At 48.8% G+C, this 16,362-nt stretch overlaps 6 protein-coding genes across 6 annotated transcripts; 5 read left to right on the top strand and 1 right to left on the bottom strand.

The window, feature by feature from the left end:
• Positions 1-192: 192 nt before the first annotated feature.
• On the bottom strand, positions 193-1,304 carry BP5553_09151 (uncharacterized protein; the record flags this gene model as incomplete). Its single annotated transcript, XM_032017774.1, has 2 exons — positions 193-589; positions 703-1,304. 2 exons carry the CDS (start codon positions 1,302-1,304, stop codon positions 193-195), a joined length of 999 nt encoding a protein of 332 aa, XP_031866417.1.
• Positions 1,305-2,135: 831 nt separating this feature from the next.
• On the top strand, positions 2,136-3,774 carry BP5553_09150 (Uncharacterized protein; the record flags this gene model as incomplete). The annotated part of the gene is made up of 2 exons (XM_032017773.1): positions 2,136-3,270; positions 3,359-3,774. 2 exons carry the CDS (start codon positions 2,136-2,138, stop codon positions 3,772-3,774), a joined length of 1,551 nt encoding a protein of 516 aa, XP_031866416.1.
• Positions 3,775-4,723: 949 nt separating this feature from the next.
• BP5553_09149 (uncharacterized protein) lies at positions 4,724-7,104 on the top strand (the record flags this gene model as incomplete). Its single annotated transcript, XM_032017772.1, has 2 exons — positions 4,724-4,886; positions 4,949-7,104. The coding sequence occupies 2 exons, from the start codon at positions 4,724-4,726 to the stop codon at positions 7,102-7,104; spliced, it is 2,319 nt and encodes a 772-aa protein (XP_031866415.1).
• Positions 7,105-7,959: 855 nt separating this feature from the next.
• Positions 7,960-9,664, top strand: BP5553_09148 (Cytochrome P450; the record flags this gene model as incomplete). The annotated part of the gene is made up of 2 exons (XM_032017771.1): positions 7,960-8,202; positions 8,279-9,664. The coding sequence occupies 2 exons, from the start codon at positions 7,960-7,962 to the stop codon at positions 9,662-9,664; spliced, it is 1,629 nt and encodes a 542-aa protein (XP_031866414.1).
• Positions 9,665-10,863: 1,199 nt separating this feature from the next.
• Positions 10,864-12,436, top strand: BP5553_09147 (uncharacterized protein; the record flags this gene model as incomplete). Its single annotated transcript, XM_032017770.1, has 2 exons — positions 10,864-10,918; positions 10,980-12,436. 2 exons carry the CDS (start codon positions 10,864-10,866, stop codon positions 12,434-12,436), a joined length of 1,512 nt encoding a protein of 503 aa, XP_031866413.1.
• Positions 12,437-13,456: 1,020 nt separating this feature from the next.
• On the top strand, positions 13,457-15,557 carry BP5553_09146 (Uncharacterized protein; the record flags this gene model as incomplete). Its single annotated transcript, XM_032017769.1, has 9 exons — positions 13,457-13,684; positions 13,739-13,815; positions 13,876-13,927; positions 13,979-14,153; positions 14,203-14,226; positions 14,274-14,345; positions 14,392-14,895; positions 14,948-15,108; positions 15,168-15,557. 9 exons carry the CDS (start codon positions 13,457-13,459, stop codon positions 15,555-15,557), a joined length of 1,683 nt encoding a protein of 560 aa, XP_031866412.1.
• Positions 15,558-16,362: the final 805 nt, after the last annotated feature.

Raw genomic sequence — 16,362 nt, 5'->3', positions numbered from 1 at the left:
GAGAATATAGGTAATATTAGGTAAAAGAAGGAAACGGTGTATGCACTTAGTTATATAACTTACATCAGAAGATGTTTTATATGTAGTAAAAACTATAGGAAAACGTTTTATACTCCGTAGATCACCAAATATCCTTATAGTATACATAGCCACTTCTAAGAAGTACAGTACATAGTTAAAGGAAAGCCCGAATCACTTCCAATTGACAAGCACCGTCTCCCCATCCTTCAGTTTGGTATACCTCACACTGTCTCTCCATACTATCGCCGACTTCTCCACGTCCCTGGCCTCCGCACTCATGCTTCCCGGCTCCGAGCCATTCAAGTAGACGCCGCCGTTCTGCCACCGCGAGTTCATAGCAGCATCCATGACGTCTCGAGCGGACGTTTGAGTGAAACGTATCGGAGGATTCGTCGTCGTGTAATACATCACTCGGGCGACGTTGGCGAGGATGACTTTGTGGAATACGTTGCGGACAAGCCAGTTGTTGCGGCGCACGAGGCTCGTTACCATGGTGCCGGGATCAACACCCACGACGGTGATTTTACTGATGGCTGGGTCTTTTCTGAGGCGCTTCTGAAGCTCACTCCTACGGTTCTGCGGCGTTAGAAGGTCCTATGTTCCCAGTGCATGTGTTTTGGGGGAAGAGGGGAGGAAAGGCCGTACACCATCATTACAATACACAGTTTTGCCGCTCCGTACCGACGAAACCCACCGTTCAAAGTCGGATCCTCTGCGGTGGTGCTCCAGGAGCCGTCGGCAATAGCATCGAGATTCTCATGGATGAACGTCTTCCACTTCTCATCCGGGTAGTGCCGCTCGATAATGGGGTAATGTGGGTCATGCGCAACACTGCCCAGGAACACGACGCGCCCGTTCTGGGGATCCAGACTTCGCAGCAAGAGCACCGCAAGCAGCCAGTGGCCCAGGTAATTCGCCGCGAAGCTGCTGTCGAACCCGCCCTCGGACTTCTCGGTCCACGTCTGCTCTTGAAACTCCTGGAACCCGGCATTCAGCACGAGCGCGCGGATGGGAGGGATTTCTTTCCTCGCTACGCGTTCGTTGATCGCGGTGGCGACCTGGCGCACGTTGGAGAGTCGGGTCAGGTCGAGGGACACAATCTCAGGGGCAAAGGATGCTTGGGCCGGGAGAGCAGACCGCAGCGCTGGGTTGGGCGCGGCTATATCGCGGACGGCGTAGATAGTGTGATAGTTTGGCAGCGTAGAACCTATGTGTGCAACGATGGCACTGCCAAGGCCACCATTGGCTCCCGTCACGAGAATCGTGCCTTGCGGTTTGGACATCTGGACCTGTGTTATGAGATTTTGCGGGTGGAAGGAATTTCGAAGAAACAGGTTGGGAAGGGAGAGAGAAATTGACGATTAGAAAGTGACCATGAGGTCGAACGAAATGATATCGAATGAATAAAGAGTGCGAGGCGGGGGGGGGGGGAATTCCGGGGCGAAATTACTATATACAACCTACAAAGTACTACTTGTGATATTACTCGTCCCCGTACTAGCTCCGTTAGCTGCTTTATGGGCTGTACCTCCGCACAGGCGGGGATGCGTGCCCCTGCCCTGGATTTTTGTGGAGGCTGCACAGACCACTGCAGGTACCGTACCTTATCTCCCCACTTATCGTGTACCGAAGCAAGATTCCCATCGAATTATATGTTTTCAATATTCAATATACTTCGTACTACTGGCCCTGTTGAGCATCCAGCACGTAAGCGCTCCGGTAAGTGACGTCTACCGGGAAATCCATCGGAGAATCCTTCGGAGAATCCTTCGAGGAAGGTCTAGCGATACAACGGCTCCTGTCCCTTAACAAAACGTTATTGTCGGGGAATTGGCATAATAACTCTAGCTGACTGTGCCTCTGCGGCAGATATCAGCACTATTCATCTATTTTGCGCTATAGACGGCATCAATCGCGCGATTCTCCGCCGCAGTATATACCTATATACCGGTATTGACGTTGCATCAGTCCGTCGATGGCCTTAGCCAGTTTCCATCTAGAGAAAGAGCTCTTCAGGGCCATTACTCGCTACGTGCTTTTCATCTAAGGGGTGCCTTCCCTTGATCTCCTCTCATCAATACTTGACTTGGTTTATGTCAGCATCGTCAGTCAAAATGGATATCATCAACTCAATCGACATAATCAACAAATTCAGCATTGGATATAGTCTCAATGTCCCCTTGCTCCTTTTATCCTCCGGCTTCGTTGCCATCGCGTTGAGCAGACTTCTCGGCGCGGGCGAGAGCACCACCGACCAGGACGGCTGCCAGCCCGCCGCACGGCTCTGGCAATGGGACCCTTTCCTAGGGATTGACGTCGTGATCAGCCAGGTGCGGGCGTTGCGGCGTGATTATTACCTCGATTGGTTGCGTGACTTGCATGCCAACCGGCCCAAGACGTTCACGTTGCGCTTCTTCGGCATGCGTTGGTTCTACTCGATCGAGCCCGAGGTCCTCAAAGCTGTCTACGCCACCAACTTTAAGGATTTCGGCGTCGAGCCCATCCGCCGCGACTCCAGAATCACCATGCCTTTTGCCGACAAGGGCGTGAACACCACGGATGGCGATGACTGGGCCCATAGCCGCGTCCTGATCAAGCCCTTCTTTGAGCGGGACGTCTACCACAACACGGAGCGCATCGCACCCTTCGCCGACCGCTTCCTGAGTCTGCTCCCCCAAGACGGCGAGGAGGTGGACGTCCAGCCGCTGATCCAGCGCTGGTTCCTCGACATCACGACCGAATTCATCTTCGGCCAGTCCATCGATGCCCTCGTGGACCCCTCGCGAGCACAGATTACCTGGACGATGATGGACTGCCTTCGCGGGGCGCGGCTGCGGGCGCAGACGTTCCGCTTCCTGTGGGCCTTCAATTGGAACTGGTGGTTGAAGGCGGTGGACGAGGTGCACGACTTCATCAACCCCCAAATCCGCTCCACCTTCGCCGAGATGGATGAGCGGGACGCGCGACAGAAGAAGGGACTGGCGTTGGAGCCGGAGCGGACCGATTTGCTGTGGCTCATGGCGCTTCACCTCCGCGGCGACGAGGCAGAGCTGCGCTCGCAGCTGTGCCTCATCATCGTGCCCAACAACGACACCACCTCCATCTTCATCAGCAACTGCATCTGGCACCTGGCGCGCCATGAGAGGGTCTGGAAGGAGCTCCGCAAGGAGGTCCTCGCGCTGGGCGACCAGCCACTGACCTTTGATGTCCTGCGCAACCTTCCATACCTCAACGGCGTGATGAACGAAAGTAAGCCCCTGCCCCTCCCGCGCTGTCCCGTTCCGGTGAAATGAAAACAATACAATACATACCGCTAACACACCGTACTCGTACCCAGCGCATCGTCTGCTTCCCAACAACGTGACGCAGGTGCGCGCCTGTCTGAGTGACACGGTTCTGCCCGTGGGCGGGGGGCGCGACGGACGAGCTCCCCTCAAGATTCGGAAGGGGGACATTGTGTCCGTGACCAAGACGCTAATGTACCGCGACCCCGATCACTGGGGCCGCGATGCCGAAGAATACCACCCGGAACGCTTCCTGGGCCGCCGTGGCAGTTGGGGGTTCTTGCCGTACGGGGGCGGTCCGCGTCGCTGCCCCGCCCAGATGATGGCGCAGACCGAGGCCGCCTTCATGCTGGCCCGCATCGCCCAGACGTACAGCCGCATTGAGGCGCGTGATCCAGAACCATACCGCGCGGTCATGCGGATTGGGCCGTCCAACAAGACGGGGGTGAAAATTGCGCTGTACAAGTGAGTCGCTTAACTAGCGGCTATGTATGTTACTAGAATTAGCGTATAAAGATATATAAAGCAAGAAATTAAACGAGTCAAACAATTATTTCAAGTGCTGTGCGATTTCGTCGCGATTACTAGCCAAACCAGTAGCGAAGTGCTTAAAATAATATTTTATACCTAAAACGTCCAACTTAAAACTATAAGATACTAAGCACCTCAAGAACGTGTGGAAGGCTTACGTTTATTAACAGCAATAGCTATTTTTGAATATAAAGTAGCTAGTAGCTACAACTTTACCCATGCTGCATTTCCACGCTGAGTTTGCTTTTCAAATAAGTTTGATGAGTATATCTTGTTTTTGAAACTCCTCGTCCACGATTATCACGTATTTCTTGTTAACAGCCTGTTGATACCTGCTCCAACCACCATACCATAGGCCCGGGATTCTCAGGACTCAGCCCGTTCGACGGAGTGGGGCCACGGGGTTTTGATACACGCCCTGGCGCTGCTCGTTTTGATACACGCCCTGGTGCTGCTCGGGTTGTTGGTATATTCTATGTAGAAAGAGATAAGGCACAGGGCCCCTCTCCAAATCCTGCGGTAGGGGCGAAAACAAGAAATTTCGTAAATCGATCGGCTGTTCATTCCCTCGTTTTTACATGTACGAAGTATACAATAGCTCCCTTGTACAGATTGTACGTACACCGACAGTTAGTGCTAACAGGTCCCCTGCTAGCTCTGTTACCTTCCTTATGGGCTGCACCTCCGTAGAGGGCAACTCGAAGTATGCCAAGTTCTATAAAGCTTAGAGGGATACCTTGCAGGCCCATTGTTTTTGCTGGGGAATTTCACTTTGCCGTTATTGATTTTTGCTGTGGGTCAAAAGCTCTTCGATTCCATACTCTGGAATTATTAATTCAATAGTGAGATGAGAAGAAAAGCCCAATTGAAAGAGCAACTGTACTGGCATGGATCCCGGCCCGGCTCACAAGCGACGGCGGCCGGCAGTAGCATGTACCGAATGTCGTCGGCGCAAGATCCGGTGCGATCGTGCCTCTCCTTGCGGGCCTTGTAGCAAGGCCCAATCGAGTCTGCGATGCGTGTATAGCACGAGTAGTAGCCCGAGGCAAAGTATGTATCCAGCCCACAACGACGTCTTTCGTCAACATAGCGCTCACACAACTAACTGGTAGACCACGGCCAGTTAAACCTAGGCCCTGAACTTCCAGAGGAAAATCTCCTCGACTTGGACTTCTTCGATCTAGACTCGCAGACGCTCCATGATGGCATCGACCTCAATTGTCTCACGGGCCTCGACGGCGCCGATTCGCCTCCAGCGCTAGGGAACCACCTCTATAGCTCACAATTCCACAACAACAAAGAGCCGCCCTGGATGGGCACGAACCTTTCTTCCACCGAAACGTGCTGCTATCAGATGGGCTCGGAGCCGGTCCAGCAGCCGTCCTTGAGCGAAGGTTCAAGCGCCAGCTCGGAGGTTCAATTTTTTGCGGAGCTCGGCGACAGTAACCATGAGAGCCCCTGGTATGAGCCATTTACACGATGTGAAAGCCTGCGCTTCATCCTGCAAGGCCTGACCGGCCGGCCACAGGACCATAATTTCCTTAGACGGCCCGAGCATGAGATGGTGCGGCCTCTGAAAGAAATGTTCGCAGGGCTGGACCGAGTGACGCGGGATGAGCGAGAGAGCAGGGCTCTCGCTGTCGTTTTGCGGGCCAATGCCCCCTCGATAGGATTCGCGGCCTGGGACCTGCTGCCGTCCCGCCAAGTATGCGATGCCCTCCTCGGCGCGTACATCAAGACCTTCGAGTCGGTGCTACGCATCCTACATGTGCCCTCCTTTCTGGGCGATTATGAACGCATCTGGAAGAGCCCCACGTCACGATCCATGGATGCGGACAATGTGTTTTTGTGTAAATTGCTCGTGGCGATTGCCCTCGGATCGTGCGTCTGCGTTCACCCCTCGGTTTCCATCTCCGTGGCCCCGGACCAAGTGAGCGGCTGGATTGCTCATGTCCGGCAGTGGTGTGCGAACAAGATGGTCGTACATTCGTCGGCGAACCTGGACATGGCTCAGATCGCGTGTCTTCTTGCGTGGGCACGACACACCCAGCATCACTCCGCCTCCTCCACGGGCAGCACTTGGTTCCCCGTGGACCACGATCTGACCCGAATGGCTCTCCAAATGGGCCTGCATCGGGAGGTGCGTGCCCGTTCTCCAGCTATGCCGGCCGAGGAGGTCGAGATGCGCCGGCGGCTATGGGCGACGATGCTCGAGCTGTCACTGCAGCTGTGTTTTGACGAAGGCTTGCCCGCTCCGCTCGCATCTGAGAGTTATGACTGCGAGACGCCTTCTAGTATCGCCGACGAGGACCTGACCATGGGTGCTGTGTCCCCCGACCGCTCAAACTTCACGCCATCGACGATCCTCATGCTCCTGGCGCGGACGCAGCGACTTCGCCTGCGAATCCTGCACATCGTCAACGCCCCGGGTGTGTCCAAAGATTATGACGAGGGCCATCGGCTCGCAGCGGAGCTCAATGCCGTATGTGGTGCCAACATGGACATGCTGCGCTCCATCAAAACCCCCAAACCCACCCGATTCCAAACCAAGCTCTTGGATCTCTTCACGCGGCCCTTTGTGCTGGCGCTCCACGAGCAGTTCCCTGACCAAGCCGTCACCAAGTCAAGCGACTACTACTCACGCCGGATGCGCATGGAGGCGGCGGCACAAATTCTCGCAAATCCATTGCTCTCCGTGCCTACACTCGCGAAGCACCCCGTGTCAGACCTGGGCTTCGCAGAGGCTTTAAGCCGAAGTCCAAGTCCAAGCACCACGAGACCATTTGCAGCCAAGTCCACCGCCCTGGAGCGGGATGCCTACGCAGCGCTCTGCATCCGAGGTCATGGGCACTTCGCGCTGGTGCAGCGACAGGCCACGATGGTGCTGTGTCTGGACCTGATCAGTGAGCTGGAGGAGAATGCATTCCCGATCACAGACGGCGCGTGCCGGCGACAGCTCCGCGATGTCGTGCGGGGCGGCGTGCGCGTCTTCGAGCGCCGGGTGCGGGCCGCGGGTGGGACGCACTCGACGCGGGAATTCCTGATCTTTACCTGCGCCAGTACCTATATCGATGCCATGCTGCGGGGCTGCCAGGCGCGGGAGATCGACGAGGCCGTGGTTGAGGCAGCACGAGCGGCGTTGGCGGTATGCCACAAGGTGATGGGGCGTCCTCCGAGCCAGCAGGGGGCACGGAGCGAGAGGTCCGGGGAGGGACGGAGCGAGGAGGATGTGCAGCTGTGGATGCTTGGTGACGGACAGCGAGGATAAGATAAGATGGGCGGTGCTCATAGAGAAGGGCGCCTGGCATTGCGAATGTAGTATTTGTATATTAGTGTTTTATAGTATATTAGCTCGATATATATATATATATATATATTGTTAAGAAAATAAAAGTATAAGTTATATAACTAGAGATATATTTTATTATTCCGGACTTATATAAATATAAAGAAGAAACTATCACGGATATAAATAAAAGTATTTTATAATTAAAGAATTATTTCTTATTTGACTATAATTGTAAATATAAAAATATTAAATTAAAGAAGAACGAAGAAAGAGTATACTTTTTCTAACAGTATATATTCTCTCGATAAATTATATAAAATTAATTATAATATTTTAAAAACTATTATTTTCTAAAATTAAAATATTATTTATTATTTTAATAATTAAAACTTTTTTAAAATAAAAAAGATTCTTTTTTAGAAATATAAATTTTAAAAACCTAAAAATAATAGCTTAACCAAGAGTATAGAATATAACAGCTAGGTCTCTTCGGAGTAGCGTTTCGGCTCTACCGAGACTAGAGCACGGGCTTATCTCCTTACAAACCCAACTGTGATGTCGACCGCTCTATGTCCGTTACAACACCCCACAATACTCCGTAATATTCCGGAATCCCCTCCGCTATGCGCGAGATTACTGGAACCTCCTGTTTATCGAGAATACCGCTCTATGTACACATTCTCCATGGCCAAAAACTCAGCCTACATATCCCCAAGCGATCACACCCAGGCTGTAGTTCATAGACATTGTTATAGAAGTTGATTTCAGCAGCTGAACACGAATTTCTTCCACCAAACATCACTTTCCCAGCCAATAAAAGTTTGTATTACAGCTATGGAGTCTTTACTCGCTGGCGTGCCGCGTCTCGCGGTTGGTGAATATTTCCTACTAGGCACATCCTCTGTTATCCTCGCCGTATGTGTCACTCTTTACCAAGCTGTTTACACTCTTGGGGAATATAGCGATTCGGGCTTGCCGTTAGCTGGAGAGCCCCCTGGAAAGAAGACCTTCAGCCTCCGGACGCGTCTAAGATATTACTATGACGCTGCTGCTTTGTATACTGAAGCCTACCAAAAGGTTAGTTAGCAAAGACACCATTTCTAACCCAACGGATATGACTACTACTTGGACTATACGCTAACTCAATCAACAGTATGCGAAGCAGGGAAAGGCTATCTTGGTGCCGGGCTACGGCTCTCGCGCTGACTTGGTCCTGCCCGAAAGCTCAGTCGAATGGGCCATAACACAACCCGATGCAACTCTCAGCTTGTCGCAAGCATTCCTTCAAGCCAATCATTCAACTTACAGTCTCGGCCACTCCAGATATTGGGGGGATGGGTGGCAATTTTCTTTGGTGAAGACCCAGCTAAACGACATCTTATCCACCCTCATTCCCGCGGTACAGGATGAGCTTCATCACGCCATGCCCAAGTACTTTGGCACCGAAACCCAATCGTGGAAAGAGATTGACGTGGGAACCTCCGTCCAGATGCTTGTGGGGCAGACCTCCAGCCGTTTCAATGTCGGACTCCCGCTCTGCCGCAATGAAGAGTACCTAGATCGGACCCAGAAGATCATCAAGGGAGTCATGATTACCGCAATCGCCGGAAACGTCTTCCCAGGCTTCCTGCTGCCCATTGTCGGTCGCCTCACAAGCTTGCATACTTGGTACAACATCAGTCGGGTCAAAAAACATCTCAAGCCGCAGTACACCGAACGCCTGGCGGCTCTGGGAAAGGAAAAGGAGGATCAACCCCAGGACCAACTCCAAATTATGATGCGATTTGCACAGAAGAAGCGCCCACAGGAATTGAACGATGTCAACATCATGGCCACGCGTCTAGTCGCCGCCAACTTCGTTGCCATGCATCAGACTTCCGACACGCTTACCACTATGCTGCTCAATATCATGGACTCCGACGCCAAATACAACACCATCGAAGTTCTGCGCGAAGAGGCCAAGCGCGTCCTGGGCAACGGTGAAGTCGGTTGGAATAAAGAAAATTGCGCGGCTATGACCAGCTACGACAGTGTGGCCCGCGAGACCATGCGCTGCAGCTTCCCGTTCGGCACCCGTGGTCTACTTCGCAAGGTTATGAAAGACGACGTCGTCACGAACCTCGGAGTGCCGCTCAAGAAAGGCAGCATCGTGTCTTTCCTCGCCTCGGCCGCACAGATGGACCCTGGAAAGTATGAGAATGCCCTCGAATTCGACCCGTGGCGCTTCTCACGCGTGACCGAGAAAGACCGCAAGGAGAAGCCGGGCGAGGAGTTTCCCGTTACCTCAACCGGCCACCACCCGCAGGCTTTTGTGACGACCTCGCCCGAATATCTCACCTTTGGGCACGGCAAGCACGCTTGCCCCGGTCGCTTCCTCGTCGATTTCGAGCTGAAGATGATTGTAGCCTACATACTTCAGCACTACGATCTCAAGTTCCCCGACGAGTGTAAAGGCAGGGCCCCACCCATGAAGCATGTAGCTGAGCTGAACATGCCGCCTCCGGGGGCCAGGATCCTGGTCAAGAAACGCGTCTTGTAGACCTGGCAAATCTGTAGGCCATTCAAGGAGCCTTTAGTGTGGCAACTGCTGGTGAGCCGGCATACTCTTTGCAGTGGTAATGGATCATGACATCCCTTGGCACTGGTGGTTCTTTTTTCTTGTTTGAAGAGATTGGAAGATTCAACGTGTATCTCAAAAATGTGTGCAGACAGTTTTTGCTCTAGAGAATCTCCTATTTCTTTAGAAATCAGCCAATGTCAAACATGATTGTATCAATCAAAAATGCAGTAACGTATCTCATTCGAGTGGGTCACTTAAAAGGTTATAACACTACAATCGCTAGTATAATGTGACCACGTTGTTCAAAAACACCTTCCATTAAGCTCAATCGAAAATTAAGATATGTTGTATCTATAGACATTATATTGAGACTGGTTTTAATGACCGGTAGAGGTAAGATCTAAACCGTAGTAGCCTTAATAGGTATGCCGCAAGCGAAACCCCTATTCAGATGTCCTGTAAGCGAAGTGAAGAATTATGGTCATGTGATATGTAGATATGACACAGACATGATCTATGGGAAGTGCGCGCCATGGGCCGGAGTATTACAGATGTGCCTTTAGCATTCTTAGACACCCTTGGCTCGAAGACAGCCCAGAAGAAAACCTAATTGCGCCAATACAACTTGTCTCTTGACAAACTAGCTCTCTTCCGTCGCCCAAAATTATCTACTCAGGGAGAACCGGAAATACGACTGAAGTCTTGTCAGCGGATTCCTTCACATGCATCACTATCAGGACAATATGAGGCATCTAAGCTTGTCTATTCTCTGTCTTAACGCGCGATAATGGCCGGTTCCCGCTGTTCTAAATGTCTAAGGTACGGAGTATAGTAAACTTTATCGGGATATCCCGTTGAATTCCCCGCCAAGTTAGTCGACCCGACCAACTTATCGGGCCCTATCCAACTGAAATCGGAGCTCCTTCAAAATAAGGCATAAGTGTATTACCAACGGCTTTGTAATCAGTAAGGACAGCTTCCCTCGTTTGAAGCTTTGCGCGGGAATTAAAACCTAGACAACAGGCCCATTGAGGGGAACTGAGCTCGACGGAAAACTCGGTTAAAGAACTCAGTATAATCAAGTATAGGTAGCAGGAGGCTAGTTTATTTTCTAAATCCAAGTCCCTCTCCAATCCAAACATTGCTCTCGATTATTGCAACACTAAACTTCAGCGTCCATGGCCCAATTGTCCAACGAGAAAATCATGGAGGATCTCCCTTTGAGACCTGTGGGTGAGCTGCGCACAATAATCCCACGGACTTCAATCTGTACATGAAATCTAATAAGAAACAGGCAACATGGAACGATTCAACATCGTCCGCAACTACCTTCATTTCTACAACAATGTTCAAGTCTCAGCAACTTACACTATTCCCTCCTCCCTCCTATCAAACTTCCCTTCAAGCACCAGCTCCAATCAACTCCAAAGCCTTATCTACGCGGGCACGCAAGAAACACTCAATCAACATCCTGTTATGAGCGTTGTGATAGAAGACGAAAGCACCTCCAAGCCCAAATGGAAAAGACTGAAAACTATAAACCTCAACGAAGTCGTGAAGCTCATCCCTGGAGATCCAAACGCAAGCTCGGATTCTTGGGTTCAAGATGCTCATCGAGAACGCCTGGATCGTTGTGATGAATTGCCTTTGTGGCGAGTCATCGTAGTTACCCAGGACTATCCGAAGGAGGGAACTGAAACCGAAGACGGTCCCGTACAATTTTCTCTTGGGTTCTTCGCCCATCACGCTATTGTAGATGGGATATCAGCTGTGGCATTCCATCGTACGTTCCTCGATGTGTTGAATGGTTATATAGCCAACAATACCCAAAGATCCTTGGATGAGGCCGAGACATCACTCGTGCCCGCTCCTCGACTGCCACTCATCCCCACCCTCGAAGAGGAAGGAAGCTTTGGCGTCCAAATCTTGTTCGCTCTAAAACAGGCCATCAAAGCCCTCATCTACAACCGAGTTGACCCCTTAAACTGGAGCGGCCCCATGTCCGATCCCTCACTGCCCCGTCCACCAGTTTGCAACATTCGCAGTTTTCTCCTTCCCACCCCTCTCACCAACGCCGTGCTGGCGAAATGTCGAAACGAGAAAACGACACTCACTTCGTTAATCACTGTTCTCACAAGTCGAAAGCTAGCGGTGATGTATCCGGATTACAAACGGTTTACGGGCCATATTCCGTTCTCGGTTCGGAAATTTACGAAGCGAACGCAGCTTGATATGGGATTTTTTGTTACGACTATCGAGCCGGCTTTTTCTTCGGAGATCAAAACACCGTCGGGTTACATATCCTGTTTTACTCCCTCTTCCCCATCAGAATCCGATGGTTTGCTATGGGAAAGCTGCCGAATAGTCGGCAAGTACGTCACGGAAAACACGAAATCACCAAATAACCAACTAGTGGGAATGGCGAAGTTCATCCCCGATATGGAAAAAATGTTCATGGGTAGTCTGGGCAAGAAACGATCGCGTGCTTTTGAGGTCACAAATCTTGGGGTTGTGGACGGAGGTCTGGGTGAGGATGGGAAAGGGTCAGATGGTAAAGCGAGTTTTGATCGGCTGAAGTTCTCGGCGTCGTTAGCTACGTCGGGGAATCCTTATGTGGTTAGTATTGTGAGTACGAAGAATGGGTATATGGATATTACGATGGCCTGGGAGACGGGCGTTGTGAGCGATGATGAGGCGGGGAAACTGCTTGGGTGGATTGATGCGGAGCTGAAAAGATTGGGTGGTGAGTAGGAGGCTTTGGTACTAATTATAGCATGGTGCACGAGAGATATATGACGGATTAAATCTAGTCGTGATGTGTAATAATTAAAATAGATATATACAAGTTTATAATATGAGGGTACGAATGTGACACTGCACTATACGTCTGGAAACCATCAAGCAGACTGAGTGTCAAAGGCCATAAAGCCACTGTCTAGTATTAGTATAGCTACTCCCATAGGCCTGTATGAAAATCAACGTTGGCTTTTGAGAGGGAGCTTTCAATTCTGATACAGTATCCTCAAATATCAGTGAGAATCATCCAGGAGCTAAGAGGGCATACGAATACTTCTTCAGTATCTCATATTCGCGTCTGTCAAATTCAGCTTGGCGTTTAGTCGACGGCGAATATCAGACTCAGTAGGCAGGTCAAGGGAATCTCGGTCTTGAATAAAATTCACAGTCTCCTTCTGGACTGTTAGAGCATGAAGAACTCCTGGCTCCATGCTCTCTAGGTCCTTGTGTCATATGAATGATATCATCCTTTTCCTGTGGGAGGGTAGTTCGCTGCTAACTGCGTCTATGGTCTATATGGCTTGCTATTGCCCGAGTCCGACCACCACCGTATCCGATTTCTCGATGTCAAGTCGGGCCAATCTGCGAATTTCACGATGTGTGATAGATCAAATTATCAGAAGACCGTCAACTATGACCGAGCCCGACCGCCAGATCCGATTCTCAGTGTCAAAGTCAGGCCAATCTGCAAATTTCACGATGCGGGATCAAATTATCACGAGACCATGAACTATGACCGAACCCGACCCCGACCCCGACCTCGAATCCGAACTATACTCAATCGACATTCCACAGTTCTTTCTCATGATAATATAAGTGCGTCTTTCGATCATATCGTATCGTTATTGCAGAGCTCAACAGTCATTCGAAATTCATTCACTCGTCGTTTTGACTGCATTCAACCGAAGCTGGGAAATCAACATACATTTCTGTATCACAAATATCCGGGCATTTTTCCCCTTCCCGCAAACAACAATGTACGATAACGAAGAACCAAATATGGATCATAGCGCCAGATCAACCATCGATGATGGTAGAGACAGTTTCCGCCCCTTACACTCGCCAGTTGATGATAGTACACATACGACAGAGGCGGAAAAAGAAGCGCATGAATACATATCTGGACCGAAGCTCTGGCTCGTCACAGCTGCCGTGACCCTGGTGATGTTCTTGACGTTGCTTGACACCACCATCATCGTAACGGTATAGTCCGTTAATAATCGAGTATCTCTGTGTGGTTGCTGATGGAGTGCATAGGCTATTCCTCGAATCACGACCGATTTTAGTTCCTTGTCTGATGTCGGATGGTATGGTAGTGCATATCTTATAGCAAGGTAGGATATCCCCATTGCAATTTTTATATTTGGAAGATCCCATACTAATATTGATGTCAGCTGTGCTCTGCAGCCATTGACCGGGAAGATGTACAGCCAATTTAGCTTAAAGGTATACATCCGCCACTGGTTCCGGAGATGGAAATATGCTAACTTTCTAAAGTACACCTTTCTTGCCTTCCTCGTCCTATTCGAAGTCGGTTCTGCTATTTGTGGCGCCGCGCAGTCGTCGAAGATGTTGATCATTGGACGCGCAGTTGCTGGGCTGGGTGGATCAGGACTGAGAAACGGGGCACTCAACATTATCACGGAGTCTATTCCTTTGTCAAAGCGACCACGTAAGTGTTGTGTTCTTGCTGGAGCTTATCCAGAGCTAATATGAATCAGCATACTTTGGAGTCATGATGGGTCGTAAGTACAGCCATACATAAGACCTTTCGTTTTCTAATGAAATTTAGTTTCCCTATGCGGTGCTGCGGTAGGACCTTTACTTGGAGGTGTGTTCACCAAATATGTTAGCTGGCGATGGTGTGAGTTAAAAAGTTATGTTACCTTCTACCTATTCTGACCTCCCAGGTTTCTACATTAATCTACCCGTCGGTGCTGCGGCCGCCATCCTGCTTTTAGCGATCAGAATACCCGACGCCAAAGAGAATAAGCCAAAATATTTGAGTGCTATCTCTGCTCTATTAACCCTTGACCTCGTCGGGTTCTTCTTGTTTGCACCTTGTGCCGTTATGTTTCTCATGGCTCTCGAATGGGGAGGATCAAAGTATGCATGGAGCAGCGCTACAATCATCGGTCTATTCTGCGGCGCAGGTGGTATGTTGATCGTATTTCTAGGTTGGGAATATCGTGTCGGTGACGAGGCGATGATTCCCCTCAGTATGGTGAGAAGACGAGCCGTCTGGTCCTCATGTCTAGTCATCTGGTTCTTCTTCGGAGCAATGATGGTGTACTCATACTATCTACCCATATACTTTCAGGCTGTGAAGGGTACATCACCACTGGCGAGTGGTGTAGATGTCCTCCCCTTAATCATCAGCCAAATGATTGCATCGATTCTTGCAGGTAGCTTAGGTGTGTATTTATACTCTCTGTTCTAGAGGGCTATAGCTGACATAACTTATAGTCGGGAAAGTAGGATACTATATGCCTTTCAGTATTGCAAGTGGCATTTTGATGGTTATTTCAGCTGGATTGATTTCATCTTTCAAAGTAGATACCTCGACTGGGAAGTGGATCGGTTATCAAATTATTGGAGGCTTGGGCCAAGGCCTTGGAATGCAGATGGTAAGAGATCCTTTAATAATCTATAAACATATGTTCAGATGTACTGACTCATCTTCTAGCCCTACATTGCCATTCAAAACACAATCCCACAAGAGCATAATGCAGTCGCACTCGCACTCATCGTTTTCATGCAGAATCTAGGAGGAGCGATATTCCTGGCCCTTGCACAGACAATATTTACCACGGATCTACGCGGTGGGTTGGCAAAGTTTGCCCCAACAGTAGATGCCGAAACGGTAGAGGCAGCTGGTGCTACAGGTTTCAGAGCTGTGGTAGATCCGGTGGAAGTTATTGGAGTTCTGAAGGCATATAACTCAGCTATAACCAAAAACTTCTTTTTAGCTGTCAGTTGTGCAGGAGCAACCCTTCTCTGCTGCTGGGGAATGGGTTGGGTGAAGATCAAGAAGATAGAGGAGAAGCCTGAGTCTAGAGAAATGACTAGTAACTGAAAACTCAGAAGTTTACTAGTTTATATAATATCACTCTCTTTTGTTCCGTTATATATTCTTTAGTATTTAGAGAAACTAGTATACTATATATTAGTAATACTATCTCTTATTTATAGTTTTCATCAAAAAGAATTCACTTTTCAGTATTTGCGATACTTTATTCTATAGATCTAAATTCGTAAAGTAGTGTTTATAAACTTCACTAATATAAATACAAGCTTTATTAGTAACTTCCTCAAATTTACTTTAAAAGAAAATATATTTATAATTATTTAATAAAATAAAAATTAAAGTTATATTAAATTTGTTTTAAATAAAATAAATTATATTCTTTTATTTATATTTTCTTAGCTAAAATTAATATTATTAGAAATTATAGAATAAAACTAATATATTTTTCTCAAATATTATTTAATACTTTCTTTGTACTTAATAATTGCTTCTTAGAATTTATAGTATCTTTCTTGTTAATAGTTATTTATTATATAACTTCAAAATATTTCTATTTTATATAAAGTATAATAACAATAGAAGTACAATATATAGAAGTACTATTAATAATAGAGAAATACTTGTCGAGTTTAAACTAAGAATTAATAATATAAATGCGGAGGTGTTGAATTGAGAGTATTGAGAGTTCAGGGTTGTTAGCTCTAATATTGAAGTTATTAGAATTTAGTAGGCTTGGTATACTGAATAAGTACTAACTACTATATTTTGGGTAAGGAATCTGTTTCCTTATATACTTAGCTATTGCAGTGTCTATCAATATATTCATCAATACTACGATTAATATCACTTGGAG

Source organism: Venustampulla echinocandica, assembly GCF_003357145.1.
Source record: "Venustampulla echinocandica strain BP 5553 chromosome Unknown scaffold_9, whole genome shotgun sequence".
Lineage (NCBI taxonomy): Eukaryota > Fungi > Ascomycota > Leotiomycetes > Helotiales > Pleuroascaceae > Venustampulla > Venustampulla echinocandica.
Note: the sequence above shows the minus strand (reverse complement) of the source record. Positions and strands in the feature narration are given on the sequence as shown.